Here is a 23,843-nt window from a genome sequence, read left to right as displayed (position 1 = left end):
ATTTGCTATAGCATTCGCATAACAGATTATCAACATAAATTGAATAACAACATTCAAGCTTTATAAAGTATCAGCCCTAAAGATGCACTTTCACAAGTATAGTTAGCCAATCAACTCAGTCAAATTCAATTGACTTGATCACAAATTGAACATATAAACCAATAATTCAATTTAGATGATCAACAAAATTGAATAAAGTCTGAGTTAAAAAATGTTTAATTTTTGCATTCAGTTGTGTACATGGTGCATACCAGAATTAGGTACTGTTTCTCTCTAGTGCGGTTGCAGCAAATTATGTAGGATGGTCCTCTTGGGACAAATTTGAACAAGCCTTCACCAGTCACTTGTGAAGTTCCATTAGTGTGCCAGCAGCAGATGCTAAGTAATTTACATTTCTTGTGAACTTGTTTCCAAAAGCATGGAGTTTTAGTTCATGAGCAGTGGGCTGTCATCAAATTTTTTTTGTTTGTGGTGAAAATTGGTAGATTTTCACTAGCAATTAATGGATGCTGTGGCGAGTCTGTTTTTGCTGACTGCAGAGTTCACAAGTGAACTTGAAAATTTTCAGGTAAAAGAAACTCTACCAAAGATGAGTCACATTCTGGTTGCCTTGCCACCTGCTACTTCTGAAAACTGTGACACAATTACTGATCAGTATGCAAGAGATATGCTGGACAAACATTTTATGCCTGCAATCACAGAGCTCAAGTCATCAGAGATTTTCTGATAGAAAAGGCCATCAAATTCTTTCTGCATCCTCTATACTCATCAGATCTGGCTTCAAGCAACTTAAGCCTGTCTACAAACCTGAAGGATTCACTCTGTGGTATGCATTATTCATCAAGATCTGTTCTTGGTATTGCAGTTTTCCTGTGGTCCAAAGAACTCCAGAAGACGCGTACACACAGTGCTTTGAAAAGTGGTTAAAGAGATGCCAAGTGTGTTTTGAAAAAGAGGAGGATTATGTTTAAAAGTGACATAAAAAGTTTTATTCAGAACTCACTGGTTACAAGTTATGGCTAAATGCCATTGTACAGTACATAATTCTGGTATGCACCTAATATTTTAAAATGGTGACAAGGTAGAGGTCTAACGAAAAATTAATTAATGTTTATGAAAAAGTATGTTTTTGGAATTTATGATGCAAAGCCTGTAAAGAGAGAAGCTATTATAGAACTACTGTTATTAAAATTAATTTCTGACATTCAAGAATTAGGAATAGAAATCAATGAAAAACTTAAGACAAGAATAAATACAATCTGAACAACATACATATCTATATTGCAAAAAGTACTGAAGGCTCAGAGGTTTGGTGTCTCAACTGATGATTTACATATACTATCATGTGAATGGGTTCAAGAATGCTGACTATTTTTAATGTAATATTTTCTTTTGATCAGATTTTTTACTCTGGGTGAAACTTTTGCTAACAGTTTGTTGAATTAATTTTCTTGTAATTCATGAGCTTTCCTAATTTTAATTCATATGTTAGATTACTACAGATATCTTGAGCTTCCATGATTAATCCAATTTTTCACAGATATCTTTTTGTTTTCCAGTGATTTTTCTTATGCAAACTTTCTATTAATTCTGGGGCTACAACAAACTGTTTGGAATATATTACTGCATATATAGTATGTTAAAATGAATCATCTCAGTTGTAAATACTTTTAAGTCATTTATCACCTCACTTGACTCATGAAAACACGCTTTACAGGGTAACAAAATACTTTCTCATTTCACTGAATCATCGCAGCCGCTACTTCATTGCAATAATGTGTGTACCGTACAGTGCATAACTGCAATAGCATTACATATAGATGGCTGGATGGCTGAGCAGTCAAGGTGGCAGCCTACTGCTCTGAAGATCTGGGATAAAATCTAGATGAGTCAAAAAATCCCCAGAAACTTTTCAGGAGTGGACGGGACGGTCCATCAGGATATGTCAGGCCCCATCCCTCACCACCCAGCTGCCCTACTGTGAAGATGGCCAAACCCATAATGGGCTTGCTAAAAGTGGCACTCTTAGTGCCCACAGGCAGAAAGGGTTTAAAGAAAAAAAGCATTACATATAAGTTTAAATTATATTTTGAGTTCACTGTAAATGATTTAATAAGAAATCTAGCTTAGTTGCTGTAAACAGTAATTAATTTTAATAGTACACAAACTCTACATAAATACTTTAGCTATACAACTAGTAAAAGCCTGATAATTCCTAAAATCATTGGTGCTAATTCAGTAGTCAGACTTAATATGAAGATACTATCAAGGTTTATCATCTATAACAAATCACAGATATATAACCACAGCTACATGCAAATACCAATAAACTAGCAAAAAATAAATATCATCAAACAAGAACAAATGTTTTCTTCCATTTTAAATGGTCATTTTCAGGTTCAAAGAATGCAGATATAAACGAATGCATTTTTAAAAAATAGAACATAATTACAAATATCAAATATGGTAGCTGTTTTATATATTTCTGTAAATGTCTGTCTCTTTAATCCGAATAAATAGAACATAAATTTAAAAATTGTAAACATTGCAAAATATATGCATGTCTATTGCAACATTTAACATTTTTTTTTTATTTAAAGTATTATCGGGATTAAAAAACAAAATATACATCTTAATTCAAGACTTACGAGAGGACACAGAATGCCCTCCACACTGTCAAAAGTGAGACCATCTCCTTATAATTAATTGCCATGCCCCTTCTGAAGGCCTTCAAATTTCTAATTGTTCAAGATATTTCAGGCTGGCTGGTGTCACAGTGGTGTAATGTGTGGGCGTTATCAAAATTAACACGAATGTTGTCGTCATTGGCAAAAATAGTGTGGGTGTGGTGAGCCCCTTTTGAATTGTACACAGGTTGTCTAAAAAGTGTTTTGTCCCAGGTATACCGGAGTATATCTGGTTATAATATGGGGACTTTTACTGAGGACTTCACAAACAAAAGCAGGGTACACTAAGGTAAAAGTTTTCTGAGTAAGTTTTGCATTGTCGTTAATGCACCATGCTGTGGCTCCTCGCATCTCCCCCTTACATTGATTCTCCCGTGTCTTCTTTAATTGATATTTTATGAGAGTCTCGTCTCTCCATTCCTGTCTTAATTTGTTACAGTTATTTATAATTATAACATCTTTTAAATATCACTTATGGTAGCTGCTATTTCGTTGTGAATGTGTCTCTTTAATCCGATCAATTCAGTTCGGTAGACTATCAATACAGCTTTCAGGTTAGATACTTCTTTTATTGTTTTGACATATGCATTTTGGACTTATATGAATTTTAAGTCCCTCTTCAGTTCAAAACTACAAATTGTTTAAAAAAACACAATTAGTAAGATGACAAATTCTTCGCATGTAAATCATATGTACTGACAAAACTATTGTATTTAAAAATTGTTACACTTAAACGATACCTAAGGTTCTGTCTTCTAAAACCACGGTGTATAACGGGTAATGTTGGAAAGAGTTTAAAATACAGCCATTAAAAACACTTCAAATACATTTTCACATTAATACGGTGAACCTAATATATCAATACATTTATAATTTTTACTTTATAAACATCATATATTTTAACAGAAACAATATAACACGATACTCACTTTTAACATGTGTATTAGTCTGAAATGCATATGTCAAAACAATAAAAGAAGTATCTAACCTGAAAGCTGTATTGATAGTCTACTGAACTGAATTGATTGAATTAAAGAGACACATTCACAATAACATCTTTTGTTTATTAAAGTTTTAATATATTTGGTGTTGTGTTACACTCTGTTACATTGTGTTAAATACTCCTCCTTTAATATAAAAAGTAATTTAAGTTATCCTCTGTTTTGCAAGAAAATGGTCAGAAGTAATAATGTTAAAATAAAACTTAACAGTTATATAGCATCATCGGTTATCATCACTTCGGCATCTTCCTTGCTTTTAATTTTAAATGCCCTCTAATCAAATCTCCCTTTCTTTATAAATATCGTCCTCAAAGTCCATATAAATAATCGTCCTCAAAGTTATGTGGACTTTGAAGACGATATTTATAAAGAAAGGGAGATTTGATTAGAGGGCATTTAAAATTAAAAGCGAGGAAGATGCCAAAGTGACGATAACCGATGATGCTATATAACTGTTAAGTCTTCTATGGCCAATTTGCCGGATACATTGCCGATACTTCTACTGTCAGTAATTTAGACATATGATGAAAATAGAGAGGAGTGAAAGTTCTAAAACTTCAAAAAGAATATTTTGTTAACTGTTAAAGTAACCACATTTTGAACCTAAGAGTGAGAATATTAATGAGTGAGTTGAGGATATTTTTTCATTTCTTTTAAGATTAAATTGAACTTTTTAAACTAAAAGTCATAAAAGAATTTGTGCTTCATACTGGATAAATTGAATGACTTTATGATAGGAGAGTGAACTATATTATCATTTATAGTCTTTGTAATCCTTGTTTTAATTATTGATCTAACGAAAGTGTTTTAATAATCTGATAGTTTTAACCATAAATTAAAACTCTTAAACAGTTTAAATTTGATATATAGATGATAACTTAAACCATTAGTTTGTCAATTAGTAAAATACTCTAAGGATTTTAAGGCTTTTTAGTTATAATGAGTTATAAGCTTATGATGTGTGGCATGTGGTTAGCATCTATATAAAGTCATCTTTTGAAATCATATTTTTTATTTCATTATCAATCACTATAATGTGACATTCAATTACAGTTTTAGTGGTTTGACCTAATTCTATAAAGTTCATATAATATTTTAGTTTTGTTTAGTTTCAGATGACAATTGTAGTGTTAAATGACAAAATGAAATTTATCTTTATATTTGAAATCTATTAAGAATTGTATGGAATGTTACTATTTAAGTGCAATTGTTGAAGCTACAAGAATTTAAATTAATTAATGTATTTTATTTGTAAATTTTATATAGATTTAGTCTCTATTATGAAGTTTTAATATGTTGTATGGTCTGTTATTTTCCTATCCTTTTTATTCTAGAGCATCCTTTAAATAAAAAACTCAAGCTGCTAGTTAATAAAGCCACAAATAAGACTTTAACACTAAAGACGACTTCTAACAACTTAACACTGCATTGAGTAATAACAATCCATGAAACCTTTTTTATAACAGTGTTAGTAACAGGGGACACCATTTAGTCACCACCTGAAGCAGACCTTGGTGGAGGTCGAAAACGTTTGTGAAGCTTGTTAAGGACCAAACACTGTTATAAAAAAAGGTTTTGTGGATTGTTATAAATAAGTCTTTATTGGAAATGTTTTGAGCAGTTTCAGCTAAATACTGGTTTGTTCATTTCCAACTATCCTTTAAATTTGAGGCAATACCACAATTCCTCAAAATATAAGAAATTCTTGAATTGTGAATCCTATTTTAATTCTTCTTATAGCAGTTTTCTGTGAATTTTTCCATTTATCGTCGGTGATTAATCATCTTATACAATTTGTAATAAATTTAAATGAGATTGTCTTTTGACAAATTTATTTTGATAAGATCAAAAAAGGAGAAAGACAAGTCAAGCATTGCTTAGCCTTTGTAGAAAACTTGTATTAATTACTTTGAAGTGTCATTTGCATTTGTTTTCAATTAATTTTCTTACTATGTTTGGTCTTGAATCTTTCACATGGCTAGGCATAAAAATTCTTGGATAGAATGTTGTTATTCTATACTTTTCTCTCTCGCTATATATTTTTTAAAGATTTTAGTGATTACATGTTGCAGAGAATCACAGAAAATTTTCCAGTGGGCATAAGTTGGAGACAAATAATTACATCAACAAATTTTTATTTAATTATTTAATCTTTCGATTTTTTTAAAAATAAAATATAGTATTGCAACAAAGCATATTTCAATTGCTTTTATAATTATAATTTGTGGAACTTTTTAATCAAACCAGGGAGAAAGTGCCCTGTTTGACTCACTCTGTGGACATCCATGCAGAGAATTATTAATGCTGCAATCATTTCATCCATTTGTCATTGTATAATAATGCATATATACATTATGTAGACCTATATAATATTAATAAACTTTGATTTTCTTTTTGAAACCGTGTCCTGTTTTATATTTGTGGCGTAGTAAACACTAGTATTGTGTTTTATTCCAAAGACACATGGCAAATTTTCCATGTGTCTTTGGAATAAAACACAATACTAGTGTTTACTACGCCACAAATATAAAACAGGACACGGTTTCAAAAAGAAAATCAAAGTTTATTAATATTATATAGGTCTACATAATGTATATATGCATTATTATACAATGACAAATGGATGAAATGATTGCAGCATTAATAATTCTCTGCATGGATGTCCACAGAGTGAGTCAAACAGGGCACTTTCTCCCTGGTTTGATTAAAAAGTTCCACAAATTATAATTATAAAAGCAATTGAAATATGCTTTGATGCAATACTATATTTTATTTTTAAAAAAATCGAAAGATTAAATAATTAAATAAAAATTTGTTGATGTAATTATTTGTCTCCAACTTATGCCCACTGGAAAATTTTCTGTGATTCTCTGCAACATGTAATCACTAAAATCTTTAAAAAATATATAGCGAGAGAGAAAAGTATAGAATAACAACATTCTATCCAAGAATTTTTATGCCTAGCCATGTGAAAGATTCAAGACCAAACATAGTAAGAAAATTAATTGAAAACAAATGCAAATGACACTTCAAAGTAATTAATACAAGTGTTTCTACAAAGGCTAAGCAATGCTTGACTTGTCTTTCTCCTTTTTTGATCTTATCAAAATAAATTTGTCAAAAGACAATCTCATTTAAATTTATTACAAATTGTATAAGATGATTAATCACCGACGATAAATGGAAAAATTCACAGAAAACTGCTATAAGAAGAATTAAAATAGGATTCACAATTCAAGAATTTCTTATATTTTGAGGGATTGTGGTATTGCCTCAAATTTAAAGGATAGTTGGAAATGAACAAACCAGTATTTAGCTGAAGCTGCTCAAAACATTTCCAATAAAGTCTTATTTATAACAATCCACGAAACCTTTTTTTATAACAGTGTTTGGTCCTTAACAAGCTTCACAAACGTTTTCGACCTCCACCAAGGTCTGCTTCAGGTGGTGACTAAATGGTGTCCCCTGTTACTAACACTGTCATAAAAAAGGTTTCATGGATTGTTATTACTCAACGCAGTGGTAAGTTGTTAGAAGTCGTCTTTAGTGTTAAAGTCTTATTTGTGGCTTTATTAACTAGCAGCTTGAGTTTTTTATTTAAAGGATGCTCTAGAATAAAAAGGATAGGAAAATAACAGACCATACAACATATTAAAACTTCATAATAGAGACTAAATCTATATAAAATTTACAAATAAAATACATTAATTAATTTAAATTCTTGTAGCTTCAACAATTGCACTTAAATAGTAACATTCCATACAATTCTTAATAGATTTCAAATATAAAGATAAATTTCATTTTGTCATTTAACACTACAATTGTCATCTGAAACTAAACAAAACTAAAATATTATATGAACTTTATAGAATTAGGTCAAACCACTAAAACTGTAATTGAATGTCACATTATAGTGATTGATAATGAAATAAAAAATATGATTTCAAAAGATGACTTTATATAGATGCTAACCACATGCCACACATCATAAGCTTATAACTCATTATAACTAAAAAGCCTTAAAATCCTTAGAGTATTTTACTAATTGACAAACTAATGGTTTAAGTTATCATCTATATATCAAATTTAAACTGTTTAAGAGTTTTAATTTATGGTTAAAACTATCAGATTATTAAAACACTTTCGTTAGATCAATAATTAAAACAAGGATTACAAAGACTATAAATGATAATATAGTTCACTCTCCTATCATAAAGTCATTCAATTTATCCAGTATGAAGCACAAATTCTTTTATGACTTTTAGTTTAAAAAGTTCAATTTAATCTTAAAAGAAATGAAAAAATATCCTCAACTCACTCATTAATATTCTCACTCTTAGGTTCAAAATGTGGTTACTTTAACAGTTAACAAAATATTCTTTTTGAAGTTTTAGAACTTTCACTCCTCTCTATTTTCATCATATGTCTAAATTACTGACAGTAGAAGTATCGGCAATGTATCCGGCAAATTGGCCATAGAAGACTTAACAGTTATATAGCATCATCGGTTATCGTCACTTTGGCATCTTCCTCGCTTTTAATTTTAAATGCCCTCTAATCAAATCTCCCTTTCTTTATAAATATCGTCTTCAAAGTCCACATAACTTTGAGGACGATTATTTATATGGACTTTGAGGACGATATTTATAAAGAAAGGGAGATTTGATTAGAGGGCATTTAAAATTAAAAGCAAGGAAGATGCCGAAGTGATGATAACCGATGATGCTATATAACTGTTAAGTTTTATTTTAACATTATTACTTCTGACCATTTTCTTGCAAAACAGAGGATAACTTAAATTACTTTTTATATTAAAGGAGGAGTATTTAACACAATGTAACAGAGTGTAACACAACACCAAATATATTAAAACTTTAATAAACAAAAGATGTTATTGTGAATGTGTCTCTTTAATTCAATCAATTCAGTTCAGTAGACTATCAATACAGCTTTCAGGTTAGATACTTCTTTTATTGTTTTGACATATGCATTTCAGACTAATACACATGTTAAAAGTGAGTATCGTGTTATATTGTTTCTGTTAAAATATATGATGTTTATAAAGTAAAAATTATAAATGTATTGATATATTAGGTTCACCGTATTAATGTGAAAATGTATTTGAAGTGTTTTTAATGGCTGTATTTTAAACTCTTTCCAACATTACCCGTTATACACCGTGGTTTTAGAAGACAGAACCTTAGGTATCGTTTAAGTGTAACAATTTTTAAATACAATAGTTTTGTCAGTACATATGATTTACATGCGAAGAATTTGTCATCTTACTAATTGTGTTTTTTTAAACAATTTGTAGTTTTGAACTGAAGAGGGACTTAAAATTCATATAAGTCCAAAATGCATATGTCAAAACAATAAAAGAAGTATCTAACCTGAAAGCTGTATTGATAGTCTACCGAACTGAATTGATCGGATTAAAGAGACACATTCACAACGAAATAGCAGCTACCATAAGTGATATTTAAAAGATGTTATAATTATAAATAACTGTAACAAATTAAGACAGGAATGGAGAGACGAGACTCTCATAAAATATCAATTAAAGAAGACACGGGAGAATCAATGTAAGGGGGAGATGCGAGGAGCCACAGCATGGTGCATTAACGACAATGCAAAACTTACTCAGAAAACTTTTACCTTAGTGTACCCTGCTTTTGTTTGTGAAGTCCTCAGTAAAAGTCCCCATATTATAACCAGATATACTCCGGTATACCTGGGACAAAACACTTTTTAGACAACCTGTGTACAATTCAAAAGGGGCTCACCACACCCACACTATTTTTGCCAATGACGACAACATTCGTGTTAATTTTGATAACGCCCACACATTACACCACTGTGACACCAGCCAGCCTGAAATATCTTGAACAATTAGAAATTTGAAGGCCTTCAGAAGGGGCATGGCAATTAATTATAAGGAGATGGTCTCACTTTTGACAGTGTGGAGGGCATTCTGTGTCCTCTCGTAAGTCTTGAATTAAGATGTATATTTTGTTTTTTAATCCCGATAATACTTTAAATAAAAAAAAAATGTTAAATGTTGCAATAGACATGCATATATTTTGCAATGTTTACAATTTTTAAATTTATGTTCTATTTATTCGGATTAAAGAGACAGACATTTACAGAAATATATAAAACAGCTACCATATTTGATATTTGTAATTATGTTCTATTTTTTAAAAATGCATTCGTTTATATCTGCATTCTTTGAACCTGAAAATGACCATTTAAAATGGAAGAAAACATTTGTTCTTGTTTGATGATATTTATTTTTTGCTAGTTTATTGGTATTTGCATGTAGCTGTGGTTATATATCTGTGATTTGTTATAGATGATAAACCTTGATAGTATCTTCATATTAAGTCTGACTACTGAATTAGCACCAATGATTTTAGGAATTATCAGGCTTTTACTAGTTGTATAGCTAAAGTATTTATGTAGAGTTTGTGTACTATTAAAATTAATTACTGTTTACAGCAACTAAGCTAGATTTCTTATTAAATCATTTACAGTGAACTCAAAATATAATTTAAACTTATATGTAATGCTTTTTTTCTTTAAACCCTTTCTGCCTGTGGGCACTAAGAGTGCCACTTTTAGCAAGCCCATTATGGGTTTGGCCATCTTCACAGTAGGGCAGCTGGGTGGTGAGGGATGGGGCCTGACATATCCTGATGGACCGTCCCGTCCACTCCTGAAAAGTTTCTGGGGATTTTTTGACTCATCTAGATTTTATCCCAGATCTTCAGAGCAGTAGGCTGCCACCTTGACTGCTCAGCCATCCAGCCATCTATATGTAATGCTATTGCAGTTATGCACTGTACGGTACACACATTATTGCAATGAAGTAGCGGCTGCGATGATTCAGTGAAATGAGAAAGTATTTTGTTACCCTGTAAAGCGTGTTTTCATGAGTCAAGTGAGGTGATAAATGACTTAAAAGTATTTACAACTGAGATGATTCATTTTAACATACTATNACAGTCTAAACTTAACTTTCAGATAATAATAATAAAGACAAGTATAATTTATCTTTTGAAAATTTCTTTATATTGTTTTTATTCAAATATGTCATTATAATTCTCAGTAAATTTAAGTAATTTAAGACAAAATCTTTGATTTGTTTTTCTGTTTTGATTCTTTCTGTCCTCTGTGCACTAGTCCTTTTCTTCCATACACATCATGGGTTCAGCCAGGAAACTGGATGATGAAGGATGCAATCGAAAATACAACAGTTGCATCCTTGTTCCTCCAACATGATGCAACAGATGATGAAGGATGGGGTGTGACATAATTAGGCAGACTGCCCATGAAAAATTTCTCAGGTTATTTTGACTGCCAAAATTCTATTTGTGACAGTTTGAATGTAACACTAACCACAACTCGACTTATATACAGAGCAATAGGTTACCACCTTGGCCACCATTCAGCTGTTTATTTTTTTTTTCTGAAATCTTCCTTTTTTGCTGTAAGATCATTATTTCCTTCATTCAACTGAGGTAATTCTCTTGTCAGAAATTTAAACAGAGTGTATGTTTCAATTGCTATTTTTTTTCCTTATATTTCTTCATATTTAGATCCAACATTTTTATCTAAGTAGAAAATAAAACCAATGAGCGCATTTAATCTAATATTAACTTGACAGTTATATTACTTTCATTTTACCTATTTGTAAATAGCTTGTTGACATTTATCTTACAAATAATTAAAAATCATCCAAGTGTTAAAATTTAATAATAGATTTTCTGTCATAAATTGTTGTTCTACTGTAATTGCTGCACAATCTTGAAGATGCTAACATAAAATTAATTGAAATATTTAAATTTTTTACCTAAATGTTATAAATTAATTAAACCTAATAATGTAAACATAATACTTTTTAAGATCTGTTTATAACATTTTTTTAATGCACTGTAATTTATTAATCTAAGTAATTTAATATTTTTAATTGTCTCACTATTAAAATGATTTTTTTGTAGTTTATTAGTAATTATTGTAGATACTACATTTGAAGAAAAATTTTAGAAATTTATGTTATATTTTACATATTTTTACCAACACAAGCATCATCATTGTAAAAAAAGTACAAGAATAAGTTCTTTGTTTCACATAGTAACTGCTATAGTTTATCACTTGACCATCATACACAACCTTGTACAGCAGCAAAAAAGATTTATTAAACTAGAAAAAACTAAGGTTTTTAGTCATATTTAAATTAATGACCTTCATCGGATTGTTGTTTGAAACATTGAACATTTACAAGTACTAATGGAAATAGAACAGAAATGTGCAAACACTGAATATGTTTAATTATAAAAAATAAAATGAGGTAGCAGATTATAGAATTTTTTATATTTAAANCAAGCATTTGTGAAAAGATGAATAAATAGAGAATTTTAGTCAAATTTGTCTTTCATGATACCAGATACTCTGTTTAATAATTTAATACTAAAATAGTATTATTTGAATTTAAAAATTATTTACCTATATTTTTCTAAACTTAACTTTTCACTAAAGTTTCATGTATAAGTCATGAAACTTCAGTGAAACATGAACCATCTGGCAATTTATGTCTTTGTTAATATTAATAATTAATCCATTCCTTTTTCTAATGCAAAATATTTAAATTATTACTATTGCTATTTCCTTAAAAATTCTATAGAAAAGTAAAGGTAGAAATCTCTTTCCTCATGTAGAATTTGGGTTATTTAAGGTAATAAAAATCACAAGCATATCATATTTAATCCAGCATATCTTCCTCTCTTATCTATTCTATAGGTTCTATTCATGTACTACCCCTCTTGACTTTTTGCATTTGTAATATTCAATGTATTGGCATGATAATTTTTTTTATTTTTATATTCCTGGCCTTAATATATTATGTGACTTTTCAGTATTCTACAGTCTAAACTTAACTTTCAGATAATAATAATAAAGACAAGTATAATTTATCTTTTGAAAATTTCTTTATATTGTTTTTATTCAAATATGTCATTATAATTCTCAGTAAATTTAAGTAATTTAAGACAAAATCTTTGATTTGTTTTTCTGTTTTGATTCTTTCTGTCCTCTGTGCACTAAGTCCTTTTCTTCTATGCACATCATGGGTTCAGCCAGGAAACTAGATGATGAAGGATGCAACCGGATAATACAACCAGTTGCATCCTTGCTCCTCTGACATGATGCAACAGATGATGAAGGATAAGGGGTGACATAATTAGGCAGACTGCCCGTGAAAAATTTCTCAGGTTATTTTGACTGCCAAAATTCTATTTGTGACAGCCTCAATGTAACACTGACCACAATTCAACTTATATACAGAGCAATAGGTTACCACCTTGGCCACTATTCAGCTGTTTATTTTTTCTTCTGAAATCTTCCTTTTTTGCTGTAAGATCATTATTTCCTTCATTCAACTATCATAAGTAATTCTTGTCAGAAATTTAAACAGAATGTATGTTTTAATTGCTATTTTTTCCCCTATATTTCTTCATATTTAGATCCAACTTTTTTATCTTAAGTAGAAAATAAAATCAATGAGCGCATTTAATCTAATATTAACTTGACAGTTATATTACTTTCATTTTACCTATTTGTAAATAGCTTGTTGACATTTATCTTACAAATAATTAAAAATCATCCAAGTGTTAAAATTTAATAATAGATTTTCTGTCATAAATTGTTGTTNAAAATAGAATATGATAACAGATGGCGTCACCAAAATTTTAAATGTTACTGGGAAAGTTGAGAAACTCGTGCTAGTTTATTTAATAAAGAAATGTTACAATTCTGGAAACAATAGCGAGGTTGAGGCCGAAGTTTTAAATGCGAAAACGTGTACTTCGGACGTTCAGCGCCGCTCCTGTAAGCCTAGAAGTTTTATAATTGTGTTTGGTTTCAAATGCAACATACATGTAGAATTTTTAAAATAAGATATAAATAATATAAAGGTGGAAGGCAATGCGTTCATTTTTCCTTAACTCCATATCGGTTTCAGGTTACATTAGGTTAAAGTTGTGGGGCAACAGATTTATATGGTGTCTAGCTACGTGGAATTTTCCAAATTTTTAATGTCTAGCTTCCTATGTAAAGTTCTCCACGGAAACCTTACCATTGGCAGATTGTCCACGTGTTAAACGCGTTAGTAACGAATCGTTCGAAAAGTCTAACGAAATAGGAATAACGATGACGTCATTCTCGTTTAACTCGTTCAACTTTACGAATATACCCAATGTTAACTTTACATTTCAAAGATAAAATTTTTCTTTTCTTGTTTGATGCAGAAGAATCAGTTCTACTTCGTTTGGATGANATTTATTGCATTGTCTTCATTGAAATAAATTATGTACAGTTTTTATAATCAAAATGATTTCTAAATTATATAATTCTCTTTATATTTGGAGCTGTAGAAAATATTGAGAATATAATAATTTTCTAACATTCTGAAAACATTAATTTGATATGGTAAACATACAAATATTTAAAAATTTACTGTTTTGTCTTAAAATAGCATCTTAAAACAGCAGAAAAACAAAATTAATTTTCTTGAGATTTTTTTAACTCTTCTTCCTGTGGACACCAAGAAGATCTTTCTTCTCATGTTGGTTGTGGTTTGGCAAGGCCCGCAATGGGCACGAGAAACATTAGATGGTGATGACAGATGGTAACCCAACATATCTGGGATGGACCATCCTTGAAAACATTCTTAGGGTTTTTCAACTNATGTTATTATCCATTTAAAATAATTTATTAATGAATTAATTTTTTCAAAATTTTTCAACAGCAAAAATTAACGTTTTTGGAAAAATATAATTAAAAATTATGAATTTTGATATTATTATTTTAGAAATGTAAAAATATTTATAGATTATTTTTTTATAATTATTAAGATTATTATTGTATTACAAAAAATGCTTTTTATCAAATAACAAAGTCATAAAACAGTATAAAATAATAAAAATAATTTATTCAATGTTTAGAATAACAATTATAATACATATATAAGAACATTATTAATTTAAAATAATTAATAAAAGAAACTTTTCATTATAAATTCTATATTTATATCAAAAGTGTAATATTAAAAATTATTTCAAGCTTTCTTAAATGTAAATTAATAATAACGACAACAATAATTAAGAAAAATTATTAATTTACGATGCCATCTGTCCGTGATAAAAGTAATTATTTTATTATTACAGTAGAGCGTCGTTTATCCGAATCAATTGGGGACTGGGGTTGTTCGGATAACTTATTTTTCGGATAACCGATTATGCACGAATAAATATATTAACCTACCCCGTGTTGAAATTTTTCTCCGTTGCGTGTCGCTTCGCGTTGAATTTTCGTCGATCTTAAGCCTAACGTGAACTTTTTAAAATAATAATCGTGGCTATTGTATCGTTAAAAATGATTTCTTTATGTTTTACAAACGAAATATATACATTGAAAAATATAAAAACAAATAAAAATTATACTTAGGCCGACTGGAATTCTTTCGGATAAACGACGCTCTACTGTATTATCAAAATTTAAATCACAAACTCTTAACATCTGTACATTCTTTATATCAAAAAATATTAAAATTAAACTAAAACATGCACTAATAACAACTAGAATATAGTTTAAATAAATAACCAGAAATCAGATTATAAGAACCAGAAAAGAAGAATATTAAGGCTGTTTTCTTGTTTGATGTAGTAAACCAAAGCTTTATTTTATCATCAGCTTTTTTGCACAAGATAGAAACTATTGTTTATTTTCATAGTATGTAGGAACAAATGGTTTAATTTATATATTTCAGGAGGCTTGTGAATTTGAACTAATAGTAGAAACTTTAGGAAAACGTAAGCAATGACTCTCGCTATCTACAGATTCCTTGTATAGTTATAATTTTTTTATAGCATTCTTAATGGTTAGAGTGCTTAATAATTGATGTCATGCCTGGCTTACTCCAAGGTCGGGATTCGCATGTTCTTTTTGTTGTTTCAAGACCTGAAATTGTACCATTCTTCGTTTTGAATATTTATAAATTCTACTTTTTGTCTGAACGTATGCACTGTTTCAAAAATCGTTTCGTTTCCAAAAAAGTAGAAATTTTCTTTTGTGATTGTACCAAAATTAAATCTGAAAAAGTTAAGTTTTTTTTTTTTTGAAAATGTTTTGGTCTTTTGTTAAATTCTTAATTCTTCTTAATTTTGGCTTATTCTTCGATGGATGGAATATTCTTGGAGTCATAAATAGGCTTACCAGACGTCCCGGTTTTCCGGGATTATACAGGATTTTTCCCGACTGCCATCTAGAAACAAAACTTTATTTAAAAAACTGCTCCTACAGTGAAGTTATTATTAAATCACTAACCATTTTAAATGTATTTACCTCACTGGTAGATTAAAAATACATATCTTGCATGTTATGGATATCTTTCGGAAAGGCCTCATTTTGTCCCGGATTTTATCTCAAAGAACATGGCAAACCTAGCCACAGAGGACATTAAATTAATAATAAATAAAACAGATAATCGATTAGGACAGAGATATTTGTTTCGTATTTATTTTNTCTTAATGACATTTAAATATTAATAATTTTATAAGTTTAAATGTTTTTTCATTGTATAAACCTGAAATTAAGGATATTAAATATATAATTATAAAACTGAAAAAGTAAAATTTTTCTATTATTATTTAGGCACATATACAAGCCCATGATGTTTTGGCACATGAGGTATATGGGAAAGATGCAATTCAACTTATATTTCCTTATGTGAATGATACTAAAGAAATGCATGCCGAAACTAGCATTGAGTTGGAAAATGTTAGGAGAGTACGATTTGTGCAGTTTCAGAAAAACACAGATGAACCAATGGTTAGTATAAAGCTGTACAATGTAATATCATAATCTGTTAGTGTGATATTAATATGTAATCTATATTGGTATAATGTCTGCTTATTATAAATTAGACGTTAAAAATAAATATTACATGATAATTAACATATCAGTTTGTTAAAATCATATAAATTGATAAGAGGAATGAACAATGAGCAGTGGAGGATTAACCACCAAGCTGAATATGCTTAAGCTAGGAGTTCTGAAATGGAGCCCAAGAGTAAAAAAACAAATAAGCAAATAGTTTAACTGATATTTTATTACACTGATACACTGATGTGTTATTTATCTTATTTAATTAATGTAACTTAATGTCACTTTATTCTATGTCATTCTATTTGAAAAAGGCTAGGATGGGAAGCCTTACTAAAGCTCAGCCTAGAGTATCAGGTGCTAGTTAATCCACCACTGACAATCAGTCTGTGTGTATTTCTTATTTTGATTCTCTTCATTTATCCACATATCTTACGTTTTTTAATATAAAAATGATGGCTTTACAGTGGGACAAGTGAGTGTTCCAAAAAATGAATTTCTCGGAATCATGATTCGTATTAATCTGAATGTGAAACATTACATATTATGCTAAAAGAAAGTAAAAAAAATCAAATTTTCTTCTCATAAATGTTTTTGTAATGTAATAAATATTGAAATAGTACACAAAGAAAAAAATTGGTACAAAAGAAAATTCAAGGAAAGCTACAAAATTACTACAGACAAAAATAATATTAACAAGAATCTAAGCATTAACATTCATAAAAACTGGCTGCAATTATTGAAATAGAATGTTTATACAGTCGCAGGGGAGGCTGTGTGCAGCACTCAAGGAAGTGAGACGTTACAAGTTACGAGGCATGCGGGGGAGGCCGTCAAGTTGGGAGGGGAGGAAAGGGAAGGGAAGTGGAAAGTACGGAAGGTGCCTGACTGATACTGTATACACAAAATACAACCTATCGATGTAACAGATTGAAGAGGGGCAAAAGCCCAAAATGCATATCCGTATGGATTAAAAGTGGATGATGAAATTATTTGCCAAGTGTCGATAAATGCACCAAGTCATGACATAGAATTAGAAGAAACAAGAAGAAGAAGACACAGTTTCGACAAATAAATAAAACATATATTTTCCTTCAAAGAGTGGCAGCTGTCAGAACTAAGATCACTATGTCATCTGCATATGATATAGAATGTATTGTTTGGTTGTTGAACAAAAAAATATCATCTTCTCTAGTAAAGCACGCATTCAAATCGAACATATAAAAGTTGAATAAGTATAGAGACCAAGGATCTCTTTGTAATAAGCCGCAACTAATTTCAAAACCCGGCCATAAAATGTTATTCTGTTTTATCACAACTTCATACTGACCAAACAACAATTCTACAGCTCTTATTAATTTATCTTCTGCTTGACAAGTTATTGTTTTCTCGATTTTCCGAATCAATTGGGGACTGGGGTTGTCCGGATAACTGATATTTCGGATAACTGATTTACGTACGAAAAAATAGTTGAACGTATCCGATGTCGAAATTTTTCTCCGTTGCGTGTCGCTTCGCGTTGAATTTTCGTCGATGTTAAGCCTAACAAAGACTATTGTATCGTTAAAAATTATTTTTTTATTTTGTACAAACAAAATAAATATATTGAAAAATATAAAAATAATAAAAAATTATACTTCAGATGTTAATTTAGTATCAAAAACGTTAAATATTTGAGTAGCCCAAGACATAGCCAAAGATTGAAGTGTCACAGCACTGGCGAAAATTTAAATTTGCCAACTGGAATTCTTTCGGATGATTGACTTTCGGAAAATCGACGCTCTACTGTATTGGAATTGAAACTGAGTCATATGCCTTTTCTATATCTAAAAATAGAGCGAACACTTTGTGTCTTTTTTCCGGAGTTGAAGTTGTATTACTGCCAATAAGACGAAAAGTGCCACTTGAGTTCCTCCATCTCTGTTGAATGCATATTAAGTATGATTTTTAAAGTTGTTTTTTTCGGTCTGAATCTTGTGAGAAGAATTGAAGTATACAGTTTTCGGAATCCAAACAATAGTGCGATTGGACAGTAGTTGGATGGTTGTTTCTTTGCACCTTTCTTAAACAGTATATACCAGGGGTGGCCAACAGTCGAAGCAATTTTGGTCGATTGCTCGCGATGTCTTGAATTAATGTGTTACACTTGTAACCGTACGTAATGCGCAAACACAAATGTAGTGATATTGGACCACCGCGTCCTCCCACAGATGCGGTTTTGTCGGTCCATGTGCTATTCATTTGCATACAGTTGTAAAAGGGGAATAAGAAATGTAGACAAATGATCGTAAAACCAAAAAAAAAAAAAAAAGGTGGGAAGAGCGACAGAGAGAGTTGTTGGGACATGGTAGAAAGAGGAAGGGTGAAGTGATGGTCCCCGAAAGTGACAACATTAAGTTTCAATTTTTCTTCTGTTTACAATGTAAGTACCTTTTCTTCAGGTTTTAAATTAAATTGTGGCTTTTCTTACCTATCTAAACATAGCGCTACTTAGACTATCCCTACAACAACAAGTCGATCGCGACACATTTTTAAGATAAAAAGTAGATCTTATGTACACAAAAGTTGGCCACCCCTGGTATATACAGTATTAAAAAAGTATTGATTTAATTTTTGTATGTCAAGCATAAAAATTAAGTTTATTTTAAATAAAAGCACATAACTGGGTGCTTAGATACAATGGACACAAAATATAAAAAAACAGCAGATTTATTGAAGAAAACGAATGTTTTCAACTAGTTTTAGTGATCATCTTGGGTTAGAATAAAAGAGCAGGAATTTGAATGTAAATTTCAATTGTATTGAACCTGTATCTGATTAGATGCAGTGTGATTGTCATTGCTGCTGTTTACAAACTACACCTTATCACAAGCATGGAGTTTTTTGAGGTTGATCAAAACAAGAATTTCATTTGTAAACAGCAACAATGATGATTAATGCTATGTCCAATCAAATGCTTGTTTGATATGTTTGAAATTTATGTTTCAATTCCTGCTCTTTTATTCTAACCCACGGATAATTACTAAACAAATTTTAAATTTATCTTTGAATTGTTAAAAATTACTTCTATTGAAAAAATTTATATATTACCCATATATATATTTAACATTTTAATATTAATATTAGCATAATAATTAACTTTTTGTTGATGATAATTTTTAAATTATTTATTGTATGTTAGTAGAGTTTGTAGCATTCTTTCTTATTTAGCAACTGAGATACATGCATCTGTCTCTACATCTCTGAGTTCACCACGTTCTGCCCAATTTTCCTTCATGTCATTACTTACTCTATTCAAGCAAATAATATCTGTGTCTTTTCTCATTTTCCTTCTATTTCTCTCTATATACATTGATTTTCCACTGAATATTACAATGTAAAATACAGAGAACTTGATGTGTTGTATTACATTACATTTCCGATTTTATTTTTTAGGGAATGACTCTGAAATTGGATGAAGAGGGAAGATGTCTAGTAGCTCGTATAATGCATGGTGGAATGATACATAAACAAGGTAATGAATTTCTAATACGACTTAATAATTAATGTTAAAATTCATTACTGTTTAAGATAAAATTTGTGTAATTATCTAAATGATTTGGTCATCTTGAATTTAAAAGTAATTAAAAAAAAATTATATTTATTGATTATTGCAGTTTGTATTCAATCGCATTTGTTTTCTATTCCAAAAATTATACTAAAATTTCAAGTAAATATAACAGAAGAAATATTGGAATAGCAATTCAAGTTCCATTATCAACAAAGCTTATTTAATAAATTCTGTCATTTAAAATATGATTGATAATTTTGATACTTTATAATATTAAAAAGAAACTTAAAAGTTCTCTAAAATACTTTAAAAAAAACATTAAAAGACTTTCTTTATAATTTGTCTTCTTCATACATGTTGGGAAAAAAGTCAAACAGCAAAGTTAGCCTTTATTTTGAGGCTTTTCTCTGCCTCAGTGTGTAAAATTTACTAACAATGATCTCTCTGTTGGAAGCACAATGTAAAAATACATTGTGGTAAAAAATCCAGGTCAAATATACAATTAGAAAATTTTCTAATATATTTCAAAGAATAAAAAATGAAGAGAGTATTGACTCTGTCATTTGATTTTCTCATGTTCTGAGGTACTGTACATGAAAAGAACAAATTAATGTATTATCTTGTTTTTTAGTGTTTCAAAGAACTTTTTAATCACATATTTGTTCTGGATTTTTTTACTAATTAAGAAAATTCACTGATATAAAAAGTTTAATTGAAATGACTTAGTTTTATTAACTTCACTTTGAAATCGAAAAGAGATGCTACTACTGTTAATCATTACTTTTCTAAAAAAAAAGAATTCTAATTCCAACCTATTATTCTATCAATTAAAGTTTCTTGTCTTAAAATGTATTTACAATAGAATTTCCCAAACACTTAATTTGTGGAGATATATGTGGAGACTTATAACACTGTTGTAGGAACATTACAGTGACACTTTGGTGTTTGATAAGTAACTTTTATTACTGGTATGCATTTCAGTCACAAAGACCCTTTTCAGCTGTATATGAATATAATGATAACTACAACAGATATAAATTTTAATTAAATGTTTATATCTGTTGTAGTTACCATTGTATTCATGACTGAAATGCATACCAGTAATAAAAGTTACCTATCAAACATCAAAGTGTCATTGTAATGTTCCTAATAACAGTGATAAGTCTCCACATATATCTCCACAATTTAAGTGTTTAAGGACTCCTATTGTGTCTAACCTGTTATATTTTGTGTTATAAGTTATACAGTTTTTTTTTCTTCTTTTAATCATACTGTTTTTATTACTGTCTATTTATTGTTTATGATAAGCATGTAGATTTCTTAATCTATGTTATTGAAGAGTAAATATATAGGATCACATTAACTGTAGGGTATTAAGGACTTTATTCCCAGTTTCTACCATGACTGTCAACAACGAGAAAGTTTTTACACTAGGCCCAATTTCATTATCTTACAAAACTTTTTAGAAGATACAAGTATATTCTGCTCATTTTAACTTTACTATCTTTATGCAGATTCTTGTGTTAACAATAGACATTGATGCTCAAAGTATGAGAGATTAGGGTTCCATACACAACGTTTTCTTTAAATATTTCTTTAAAGGAATATATTCTTTCTTCCTTTTTTTGAGACACCACTTAAAATATATCAGGAACAATGTCTTCATTATGTCCTTTCATACACCTTAGGAGCAAAATTTTCCCAGTAAAGCTTCTGGTGTTTTTTTCTGGGTTTTTATTTTCCTTGTTCTATTTTTTAATATCAATGCCATCCTGGCCAATGTGTTAATTAATATATTTTAATTAGTTTATTTTGCCATCACCCTGGAAGATTTTAACTGCTTTTCGCACGTTATGGTGGATGAGTAGCCACTAATAAAATGTTTACTTCATAAGGAAAAAAGTTGTGTTCCTGAGGTATGTGAAAGGATGTAATAAAGACATTTATTGCTTATTTCTACTATTTTTAAAATAATAATGTCATCCAGGCTAATGTGTTAATACAGACACCATCTACATATATATAGGTGTTTATATTAACACATTATATATTGTTTATTATGTATTAACACCTATATATAGCTACTACTGCAAGAATGCTAGCCAACAGACTGGCAGAACATCTGGATGACATTACACACAAGAAACACATCACTAAAACTGTNAGGAGTAAGTAAAATTTTCAATGTTTTAATATATTCTATAACTTAAAAGTTCCAATATATTTTTAATATATTATGTAGTTGTTAAATATTACTTTGCTTTAAATAGAGCAAGAGGGGAGTAATGAGAGGCAAAAAATTACCTGGTCACATGGGACAAGAAAGAAGGATGTTAAGAGGATTAAAGGTATATGTTAATTTTCTTGATGAAAAAATAATATGAAAAAATCTCAGTGTTAAATATTACACGAGAACAAATGGCACCAAGCACAATTATTAAACATTTAATTATTTTAAAATGCAAGCAATGTCTTGAGGACAATATTTGCACCTGAATACAACAAACAATTAATGAAAACCAATAAAATATATATTAAAACAAATTATTGCAGAAAATAAAAATATAATCAGGTTTAAATGTTTTCTAAGAATAATAGCATAAACTTAAGACATTAAAGAAATTATTAATAAAGAATTTAATTGTTAGAATAACTATAATAACGACTNATTAAGTTAATATATAATTATATATACAGTACCTAATTTATATATAATTAATATATAATTATATGTACAGTAACTAGTTTATATATAATACTGTACAGACGATAGCAAACGCAATTTACCTGCCTAAACTTTCCGTAGCGTGGCACTGGACGGCGGAAAGTAGTTCGGCTGCTCGTTTACTATTGGTCCAGGTTCGACCAATCTTGTCGTGACACGAGTCGGCGACGGTGTTTTACGAGTCCCTTTATACGAATACTGCCGCAATTTTTTCGCTACATTATAGGAATTTCTGTTATAGAAACCCACATTATAGGGGGTCTTCTGTAAACGAATGGAATCAAACCCTTGGAAACATCATCTATTGTATTGAATAAATTGAGATTTAGTTAGAATTTAGATAAAATGACAAATTTCAAATTATGTGCAAATATTTATTAATACATTTCATATTTTAATTTCAAATAATTANATTGAATAAATTGAGATTTAGTTAGAATTTAGATAAAATGACAAATTTCAAATTATGTGCAAATATTTATTAATACATTTCATATTTTAATTTCAAATAATTAAATTAATGACTCTTTTTTTTTATTAGCCACTCTCCATGTGGGAGATGAAATCAAAGAAATTAATGATGTTAGTGTTGCTAATCAATCAGTAGATACGCTTCAAAAAATGCTGGTGAGTAAATTTATTCAAAATGTTTTTTGAAAAATTTGTGTTAAAATTGTACTTACTTTTTACAAAACTTAAGTAAAAATACACTGAACTATATTTTCTATACCATAACAGAAGTTGAACTTGGGTTTTATCTNATTGAATAAATTGAGATTTAGTTAGAATTTAGATAAAATGACAAATTTCAAATTATGTGCAAATATTTATTAATACATTTCATATTTTAATTTCAAATAATTAAATTAATAACTCATTTTTTTTATTAGCCACTCTCCATGTGGGAGATGAGATCAAAGAAATTAATGATGTTAGTGTTG

General features: G+C 29.5%; 1 protein-coding gene across 1 annotated transcript in view; it reads left to right on the top strand.

Annotated features, from left to right (window-relative positions):
* The window catches only part of LOC111613567 (peripheral plasma membrane protein CASK-like), a 27,617-nt gene extending 4,043 nt beyond the window's left edge, over positions 1-23,574 (top strand). Inside the window, exons 2-4 of the mRNA XM_023354916.1 lie at positions 16,397-16,573; positions 20,063-20,141; positions 23,444-23,574. Coding sequence (XP_023210684.1) covers positions 16,397-16,573; positions 20,063-20,141; positions 23,444-23,559 — 372 coding nt within the window. The 3' untranslated portion in view covers positions 23,560-23,574. The remainder of the gene's footprint in view (positions 1-16,396; positions 16,574-20,062; positions 20,142-23,443) is intronic.
* Positions 23,575-23,843: the final 269 nt, after the last annotated feature.

Source organism: Centruroides sculpturatus, unplaced genomic scaffold (genome assembly GCF_000671375.1).
Source record: "Centruroides sculpturatus isolate CEXI.00-Female unplaced genomic scaffold, Cexi_2.0 scaffold1876, whole genome shotgun sequence".
In the NCBI taxonomy this organism is placed as follows: domain Eukaryota; kingdom Metazoa; phylum Arthropoda; class Arachnida; order Scorpiones; family Buthidae; genus Centruroides; species Centruroides sculpturatus.
This window is presented reverse-complemented; position numbering and strand designations above follow the sequence as displayed.